General features: G+C 59.9%; 1 protein-coding gene across 4 annotated transcripts; it reads right to left on the bottom strand.

Moving 5' to 3' along the window:
* Positions 1 to 234: 234 nt before the first annotated feature.
* LOC103679521 (glutathione S-transferase P-like) lies at positions 235 to 3100 on the bottom strand. 4 transcript variants are annotated; one of them, XM_040639531.1, is made up of 6 exons: positions 2950 to 3100; positions 2437 to 2543; positions 2228 to 2315; positions 968 to 1156; positions 768 to 875; positions 235 to 623 (listed from the first exon to the last, which is right to left on the bottom strand). In XM_040639531.1, the coding sequence occupies exons 1-6, from the start codon at positions 3032 to 3034 to the stop codon at positions 250 to 252; spliced, it is 951 nt and encodes a 316-aa protein (XP_040495465.1). In that variant the 5' UTR covers positions 3035 to 3100; the 3' UTR covers positions 235 to 249. The 4 variants fall into 4 exon arrangements, with proteins under 4 accessions (XP_040495465.1, XP_040495466.1, XP_040495467.1 ...); XM_040639533.1 differs by having other exon boundaries at positions 375 to 623; positions 968 to 1071; XM_040639534.1 differs by having other exon boundaries at positions 375 to 623; positions 768 to 848; positions 968 to 1071.
* Between the last annotated feature and the right edge of the window lie 6225 nt (positions 3101 to 9325).

Here is a 9325-nt window from a genome sequence, read left to right as displayed (position 1 = left end):
TGATGCCCGTGCGCAACCCCGAAGGGTAGGCTTCCCCTCCTAGGGTCCATCTGACCACACCCACTGCGGCACTCTCAGATGTCAGAGCGGCTGCCCTTCTCACAGACTGATGGGTCCCCAGGTGGCTGTCATCACGCGTGCCCCCAGCGAGGGGACCTCCCACCTGCAGGAAGTCTTCTGGGGTGGATCCTTAAGGCTCAGAGTCTCATCTTCCTGTCTGGACCTGGAACTACTCTGTCTCCTGGCAGCTCAGACGCCTAATTCTGTTCCAGGGCCCAGACGCCCAGCCTGACCCTCATCCTCCCGAGGCAGCCTGGGAAGGGGCAGGGGCCCCCGTGCCCTCCGGCCCCTCAGGGAACCACAGCACAGCTTTCCTCTCTCGATGTTTATTGGCTGTAAAGGGCAGCCTTTCTCCCAGGGGAGGCTGAGCAGGCTCACATCTTTTGGGCTCCGTGGACAGGGCGGTTCACGTGCTCGGGGGAGGCCAGGTAGGCCTTGAGCTTGGGCCGGGCGCTGAGGCGCGCCACATAGGCCAAGAGCAGGGGCTGGGAGTCCAAGCAGCCGGGGGCCAGGACCTGGTGATTCAGCAGCAGGTCCAGCAGGTTGTAGTCCGCGAAGGAGATCTGCGGGGCAGGGGTCAGAAGAGGGCGGGTGGCTGCAGGGAGCCAGGACCCTGGCTGCTCCAGCAAACCTCCCGCGTTGCCCCTCTGGGCCTCAGTGTGCCCTTCTGAGAAATGTATCTACCGTGGGCCGGACCCAGTGCTCACCTGGTCGCCCACAATGAAGGCCTGGCCCCCCTGGTTCTGTGTCAGCAGGGTCTCGAAAGGCTTCAGGTGCCCGGGCAGCTCCTGTAAATACTTGGCCTTGCCCTCCTCCTGCAAGGGGCAGTGATCCAGTGGCAGCCCCCCGCATGCCTGGCCAGGGTGCCCTCTCGGGCCACCCCGAGTGCCCGCCCGCCCCTGCTCACGTCGCCATGGTGGATGAGCCAGCTGCAGCGCCTGCGGACGTCCTCCACGCCGTCGTTCACCATGTCCACCAGCGCCGCCTCCCGCCCGTGTCTGCCGTAGAGCCCTGGGCCGGCAGCCAGGCAGTGCGTCAGGCGGGCCTCGGGCTGGGGCACCCGGGTCCCTCCAGTGGGAGGGCCCGCGCTGCCCATCTTCAAAAGCCCAAGGGGAGCCTCAGTTCGTTGGGCGGCCAACTCTTGATTTCAGCTTGGGCCGTGATCTCAGGGTCCTGGGATCGGGCCCTGCATCGGGCTCTGCATTCAGCGTGGGGTCTGCTTGTCCCTCTCCCTCCCTCTCTGCCCCTCCAACTGCTTGCAAGCCCGAGCTTGCTCTAGCTCTCATACACTCTCTCAAATCAATACATAAAATCTTAAAAAAATAAAATAAAGCCCAAGGAGACATGCCCAGCTGAGGACCACGCCCCTTCTCGGTCACATCCTAAGTCTCATCCTGAGACTCAGGAATTCCCTGCCCAAATGGCCTCAAGCCCCCTCCCCCGGATCTGTCTGCCTGCAAGGGTGAACCAAGCCTCTGGTGTGTGCGTGCTGGGCCTCTGGGCCTGAGGCGTGGCTGTTTGTGGAGCCGGGACAGAACCTGGCTGTGGAGACTGGTGGGTCCGTGTGCAGTGAGGGCAGCACAGGGACAGGAGGAGGTGGCAGGCCGTAGCCAGAGGGCTTTGTCCTCCCACCCTGAGTCCTGCAGAAGTCAGGGTAGGCTTGGCCCGGCTGCCACCACGACTCCTCTGTCTCCTTCCCTGATTGCAACGTCCTGCTGGGACCTAGGGCTCGTCTAGACCCCCCGACGTTAGCCCAAAAAGAGGCAGCCACCTCTCTCGGCCATATTCCTGCCACCATTGTAACAAGGCCACAGGCTTGCTCGCTGTGCCTTGTCCGTGGGTTTTCTAGATTCAAGAGAGGCCAAAACAGGAAAAAAAGGGCAGGAGGTCTACTGTGAAGCCGCTGGCTGCACCTGCAGTGGCCTCTAGCCTACCCCAGCACACGTGTGGAGGCTGGCCGCCTCCTCGGAGCTGTCTTCCAGGAAACGGGCACAGTGAATGCATCTGGCACCGTCTGGCTGGCAGAGCCCCCGTAACCCAGGCCCGGCCCCTTCCTCTAGGGTCATCTGGCCTGTCCTCCGGATGGGCCGAACTCTGGTTCTCAGGGTCCGAGTGGGACCCACCGGGTACTCTGCAGGACTGGGCTGCCCGCGACCTCAGAACTCACCAAAGGTGCGGCCTAGGTGTCGCAGGATGGCATTGGACTGGTATAGGGTGAGGTCTCCGTCCTGGAACTTGGGGAGCTGCCCATACAGCTGGGGGCGGGGGGGGGCGTGCGGCATGGGTCAGTAACGGATACTGAGCTCAGCTGACCCCACCCCAGTTTTGCCCCACAAAAAACCCAGCACCTGCCCCCTACCAGGCTGCGTCACTCACACAGGAGGCCTTGAGCGGGCCCTGCAGCCAGGTCTCCTTGGTCACCACCTCCTCCTTCCAGCTCTGGCCCTGGTCAGCCAGCAGCATGCGCATGGCCTCGCAGCGCCCTGGGGGTGGGAGAACAGGGTGGTGGGATGTGTGTAGAGACCCCAGCCTCACAGCACCCTGGAGAGGGATCAGGAGTGTGGGCAAGGGACAGAAACTCGAAGATAAACCACGGAGAAACAGTGGAGACCATGGCCCCAGCACTGTCTTGGAGAGTGGGCGCAGACCCCAGCCCGTGGTGCCCCAGGGTGGGAACAGAGGAAGATGGACCGAGGACAGCCAGAGAGGGCACCAAGAGCATGCAGCCTTGGGAAGCCCGACCTGGCCCCGCCCCCGCCCCCGCGGCCCCGCCCCCACGACCCAGGACGCCTTGTCCGGCCTCCGCTGGCGGGACCCCAAGGAGCAGCCTAAGCGAGTGGCCCGCCTCCACCTGTGCCCTTCGCCCTCCAGAAGGAGCAGGGGCCGCACCTCGGGTGGGGAAGTAGACGATGGTGTAGGGTGGCACTAGGAGAGAAAAACAGGGCGTGAAAGAGGACCCCCCACGGAGCTGCATCGAGAAGGGGGTGGCTCAGCCTGGCTCCACCACCACCCGCCCCCCCGCCCGGGCTGGTCTGGACCGTACTCACTCGCTAGCGGGGAAGTGCAAGAGCAAGCAGGAGGAAGTGGCGACGGGCCCAGCGGCCTTATATTTACGGTCTGTTCACACCCCCCTCCCTTCTCGCCCCACCCAGGAATGCGCCTAGTCACCGCGCCGAGCTTGGCCCTGGGCAAGGCTGGGTGTGGCGGGGGCAGGGCGGGACAGGCTCACGCGCACCTCTGCGGGGCGTACCCTGCCTGAGGGCACTGACTTTAGCATCACACAGCCACTATCAGCACCCAGGCCGCATCCAAACCCGCAAAACTGCTCCGGGCCCCCAGACGGCCGGGGCTGAGTCCCTAGCTAGCTCCTGGGTCCCCAGCACCAGCACACAGTGGGTGCTCATTAACTGCTTCTTGCAGGAATGAATGCAATTTCGATAGGCATATCCATGTACGCACCCTCTCTCCGGAATAATAATTATGGCTTCAACCCTTCGGGGCTGAGGACTGCATTGAGAACTTTACATAGGTTACCACCCTAGGACTTGGTATGGCTCTCACCCTCCTTTTACAGAGGAGGAACTGAAGCACAGAGAGGTTAAGTGACTTTCTCAAGGTCACACAGCCAGTAAACAGGACTTAAAGCCAGGTCTGGCTAGCTCCAGGGACCTCCCTTTTAACCCTCAGTCTTTCTTCTGCAAAACTTTGTCATCTCCAAATCATTTTTTGATTGAGTCTAAGTACCAATGCACCCTTCAAATACCAACTGGACCTGGGGATATGGGTGGATGGAAAGATAGACAGACTGAAATGGGCAGGACCTTCTGGGCCTGAGGGGGTTGTGTCCTTCCAGGCAGAGCCCACGGATGGCACCCCCAGCCCACTTGTAGCTGCCCCTTCCTGGGTGGGGGCAGGGGTGGGGGCGGTGCCTCAGTGCGTGTGGTGGTCTTCCCCGGAACCGGAGCCTGTCAGAGCCACGAGGAGCGAGGCAGGTGTCTTTCCCGCGCCGGCACCCATCCAAAGCCTGGGGGGAAAACCCAAAACGTGCCTAATCAGGAGCATCCCTTAGCCTCACTGGAGCCCACAGCTGCCTGGGGCCGGGCGGGGTGGGGGGCGGGGTGGGGGAGGCGGTGCCTGAGCGGGGTTCCATCCCTGAGTCGCAGCTGGAGGAACATCTGCCCGGCACTTAGCAGCTTACAAAGGGCTTTCACAGAAATGGTCTCATTTCATCTCCACCACATCCTGAGAGGGAGGGAGTCTTGTTCCCATTATACTGACGAGGACACCGAGGTTCACAGAGGCTGGTGCACCTGCTCTGGCCTGGAACATTCCCGCCCTCCCTTTGTGCACAAGCATCAAAGGCCTGGGAGACCCCTTCCTGCCTAGTGGGCCGGCCTCCTGCCCGCTCACACCCTCCAGCCCTTACGCTCAGGTCCCCTGGGCCGGCCGTGCCCCAGCCCAGCTCTGTGCTTTTCGGTGCTCTTCCGGGGGCTGCTCTTACCCACAGCCCTCCGGCTCCCCAGGCAAAGCCCGTGGGCTAACTCTGTGGCCACCCCGGGGCCTGCTCCTCCGGGGTCCAGAAGCGCAGTGTTCCCAGCGCCGTGGGCCAGGGGCCTCCCCGTGTCCAGCCCCCCGCCCCCCACCGTCCACGCGTGTATACGAGCACCGTCTTCGGCAGTTTCTGAGATACAAACAGACCGCTTTGTTGCTCCCCAGATTTCACCCTGACAAAGCGCACATCCGGTGCTTTATTATACTCAGCACTGTGCAACCGTCACCGCTATGTAGCCCCAGCACATTTTCATCACCCCCAAAAAACACCCTGGACCCACGGGCAGTCACCCGTCATGCCCCTCGTCCCTCCCGGCTGATCTGTTGTGTGGCTGCGGACTCGCCCGTGCTGGGTGTTTCGTGTAACTGGGATCATACCTGCCGGGGCCTTTGGGTCTGGCTGCTTTCACGTCACAGAATGTCTTTGAGGTTCCTGTACGTCATAGCGTGTAAGAGCGCATCGTTCCCGGGGAGCCTGCGTGGCTCAGTCAGTGAAGCGTCTGCCTTCGGCTCAGGCCATGATCTGGGGGTCTCTCTGCTCAGGCGGGAGTCTGCTTCTCTCTCTCCCTCTGTGTTCTCTCTCTCTCTCAAATAAATAAATAAAATCTTTAAAACCAAACCAAACAAAACAGCTCATCGTTCCTGTCTGCGGCTGAGCGATACTGTGTGACGTGGCCATGCACGTTCTGTCCACCTATCCCTGCACTCGTGGACATTCGGGCTGTTTCACTTCAGGGCTTTTATGAATCAGGCTGCTATGAACATTTGCGTGCACATTTTTTGCATGAACTTATGCTTTCAATTCCCTTGGGTACATACCAGGGGTGGACTTGCGGGGTCACATGGTAGCTCATTTTGAGGAACTGCCAACCCCTTTCCCATAGTGGCTGTGCCATTTTATAAACCCAACGGCAGTACGCGAAGGCCTTCACCAACCCTGCTACTGTCTTTTTCGCTTTAGGCATCCTGGTGAGTGGGAAGTGGTACCTCCTCACGGTTCTGGGCGCCAAGCCTGGGATGATTGTGGAACAGAGGAGAAGGAGCCATCGTCTTTGCCATCGGGAGAATCACAGCTCAGGGGCGCCTGGCGGGCTCCGTGGGTGCAGCATGCGACTCTTGACCTCAGGGTTGTGGGCTCAAGCCCCATGTTGGGGATGGAGCCTACTTAAATAATAATCATTTTTTTAAAAAAAAGAAGACTCACAGCTCGGAGTGGAGGGGATAGACACAAGGCTTCATTCACACACTGCCTAGTATGTATCAGGCTATGAGTGGGCTAGGCATCATGGCAAACTCCAGAACAGGTAGGATACGGTCTCTTTCTAATTGACTCTTGTTTTTAAAAAAGATTTTATTTATTTATTTGAGAGAGAGAGAGCACAAGCAGGGGGAGCAGCAGGCAGAAGAAGAGGGAGGCAGAGGGAGGAGAAGCAGACTCCCGGCTGAGCGGGGAGCCTGATGTGGGACTTGATCCCAAGACCCTGGGATCATGACCTGAGCTGAAGGCAGCCGCTTCACCGACTGAGCCGCCCAGGCGCCCTCTAACTGACTCTTTTAATGAAGAATATAAAGCCTTCATCAGCAGTCCATCTACCCAGCCATCTATCCACCTCCATCCATCTCTCTGTCTGCCCACCTACACACCCGTCTACTCCATCACCCACCCATCCAACAAGCAAACGTCTGACCAGGAGTCCATCAGAACATCTACCTATTTACCCACCCGGCCAGCCAGCCATTTACCCAGCCGGCCATCTTCCACCTGGCCAGCCAGCCAGCCATCCACTCACCCACCCAGCTACCAGTGCAATCATCTATCCATTCAACTACCAGCTATTTAACCACTAGCCTATCAAGTCATCTACCCATCCTTCCATCCAGTCAGCTACCTATCCGTCCATCCACCCATCCGTCCGTCCATCCATCCATCCGTCCGTCAATCACTGATCCATGTGGACACCCTAGACCCTGGAGCCGGAGCTCCGGTTTGGCTAAGTTGGGCGAGGGAAGTCCAGGGCATCAAAATGAGTAACCCCCAGCACGCTGTTCATTGAGCACAAGTGAGGAAGGGTTTCCAAGCCTGGCTTTCTCCACCTAGATACGAAGACTTTGTTTCTTGATTGAAAACACTTTTATCCACTATATCCTGACCAGTTAATGCCCCCACTACTTTGGCTTAAACTTTGGGTTACACGTTTCTCCCCCTTCCCACCTTCTTAGATGGTCATTTGGACATAGGATCATTCATCACACATGGCATCCACCATTCTTTGACCCTTCTTATGTGCCAGGAACCTGCTAGGTCCTTTACTCAATTTTCACAAAGGCATCATGAGGCCTAGGTCAACCGCCACTTTTTGGGTAAGGAAACTGAGGCTCAGAGAGGTGAAATATCTTACCGAGGGCCACACAGTAAGCACATGGGGAAATCCAGGCCTGCAGGCCTTCTCAAAGACCTTTGCAGAAAATGCTGGAATTCCTGTGTCTGAAGGATGTTTGCAACGTTGCCTGGGATGTACTGCCCTCCTGGCTTCCAGGAGGAGGTGAGACCCCGAGGGCAGAGGGCTGAAGGTTGCAGGCTGTGGGAGGCTGAACCTTCAAGCGGCCAGCTTGAACAGTCACAAGGAGCCCTTCCCACCCTTGACCACCTGGCCGGCTTATCCACTCACCTCTGAATCCTGACCTTTCCTCTCAGATCCTCAGCCCTGCTCGGGGCTGCGTGGGAGCTGTTCCCTCTACCTGCTGGCCTGGTTCTCTTTGGTCTTGGCTCCTGTGCCACGTCCTCAGCTGCCAGTCACAGCGAGGTCCCATTCTCCTCCATAGTCATTCTGGGCTTGCTGAATGTGCACCTCCCACCAGCAGGAAGGTTCCAGGAGGCAGGGACTGGCTCCCAACACCCGGGAAGGTGCAGCTCCACGACGCTCGTTGAAGACACAGCCCCTTTGAAATTTTCTCCGGTCTCTTGCCACCCATACCTTCTCCAGGGGCTACTGACCTCTGCCTCCCTCCTGAGGCCTCTACCTAACATTCTCTGCTGGATGCCAGTGTCTGGAACATTCCACATTCACAGTTGATCCCCGCCGGGGTCCCAGGGCTCACCCAGGGCTGAGCATGGGTTAAACCTCGGTGGGCAATGCCAAAAAGGCGGCCTTGTCCTCTCTTCTCCTCCACGAAGCGCCCCTATTGCCTGGGCCAGTGCTGCCAAGCACTGGAGACTGTCTGGGGCCAGTTTCTGAGTTTGATGTGCCTAAGAGCAGGACCGTCAGGACAAAGCTGGTCTATGTGGCCCCACAGCTGGCCTGAGGCTCAGCCCCAGCTGGCCTCAGATATTTGCAAAAGGGATACATGAATGGGTGTCCACTCGTGTGGCCGAGGGAGGCCAGAGCCACCAGCTCGGGTGGCAGGTGTCTGGCAGGATCTGTTTCCCTCAGACAAAGGCTGGTGCAGGGGGCAGGTGAATAAATCATGAGGGGCCTGGAGCAGGGCTGGGGCAGGACAACTGACCTCATTGTGGGAGGTGAAGACCAGGCAGCTGGGCAGGAAGAGGGCTGGGGGCATAACAAAGGGGCACAAGAGGCCAGTGGGGGCTGCCTGGCCCACTCCCACATTTCTCCCTGACGAGCAAGAGGTTGGAGGTCAGCAGAAGGTAGGTGGGAGGCGCTGGCAGAAGGTGGGGAGGTGGGGGAGTTCAGAGCTACCCTGGGGCTCTGGGTGGGGAGACGGGCGGATGTCTGGGGGCAGGTTCAGGTTGGAGGGGGCTGTCTTTCCAGAATCCAGGAGTCATCCTGGGAGGGGGGATGGTGGGGAGAATAGGAAGAGCAAGGGTGGAGGGACAAAAGGACAGACAGACCAATGTGAGAGATCCTCACGCCACAGAGGGAGGGAATGACAGAGATGGGCAAGAGTGGTCAGAGAGACCCACAGAGACACAGCTGGACAGATGTCAGCAGGGGGTAGCCTCGGGCTACAGGTGGGACAGACACAGAGCTGAAGGCCGAGGGGGCAGTGAGGGGCGGTGAGCAAGACAGAACAGCAGGGAAGGGAGTGGGGGGGTTGCAGAGACCACGAGCCAAAGAGGCCAGGCGGCCGGGGATCTGCAAGGGTAGCCCAGGGGGGCCCCAGGACTCAGTCTATGGCCAGCATGGGGCTGGAGGCTGGTGGCTTGGGGGAGGCTAGGATTTGGGGGAGGGGCTGTGTAAGCAGCATGGGGAGCTAGGAAAGCTATGGGATATGGGGGCCCTGGGTCCATGGAGAGAGGAACAGGAGAAAGAGTAGCAGGGACCCTGTAGGGACCACGCTCACAGCTGCTACTAAGCCACTCTCCCTCAGGAACAGGGCGACCAGAGTGGGAACAGGAGGCGCCAAGCCCTCGTCTCCATGGCCCTTCCCCAGGGCCAGGCAGATGGCAGTCTCCCCGCGGGAGACCCCAGCCCCTCTGAGGGCACTCCAGGGCCCAGCCAGGCTCCTGCCAGCCCAGCAGCCACCAGGAGGCGGGCACTCCTCAGGGAGCTGGAGGCCCAGGTGCAGGCAGCCTATGGGCAGGTAAAGGGGACAGGGGTGTGGGGCATGACCTCAACGGAGGGCACCGCGAGGGAACAGCGGGAACCCCACACCCCAACTGGGGCCCTGTAGGACAGGGCAGAGCTCAGGGAGGAGACCCGGGACGTGCGTTTTGATGGAGGGCTCAGTGGGCCCGTCAGCTGCCCAGGAGGCT

Source organism: Ursus maritimus, unplaced genomic scaffold, assembly GCF_017311325.1.
Source record: "Ursus maritimus isolate PB19 unplaced genomic scaffold, ASM1731132v1 scaffold_23, whole genome shotgun sequence".
Classification (NCBI taxonomy): Eukaryota; Metazoa; Chordata; class Mammalia; order Carnivora; family Ursidae; genus Ursus; species Ursus maritimus.
The sequence above is the reverse complement of the archived record's forward strand: the minus strand, read 5'-3'. Positions and strand labels throughout refer to the sequence as shown.

Bases quoted from the DNA above. Each gene is read 5' to 3' on its own strand.
- LOC103679521 (XM_040639531.1), bottom strand. From the start codon at position 3,034: ATGCAGCTCCGTGGGGGGTCCTCTTTCACGCCCTGTTTTTCTCTCCTA. The intron at 2,316-2,436 runs GTGAGTGACGCA...CCCCGCCCCCAG, and splicing joins GCCCGCTCAAGGCCTCCTGT to CTGTATGGGCAGCTCCCCAA. The intron at 624-767 runs GTGAGCACTGGG...CCTGCCCCGCAG, and splicing joins CCTTCATTGTGGGCGACCAG to ATCTCCTTCGCGGACTACAA.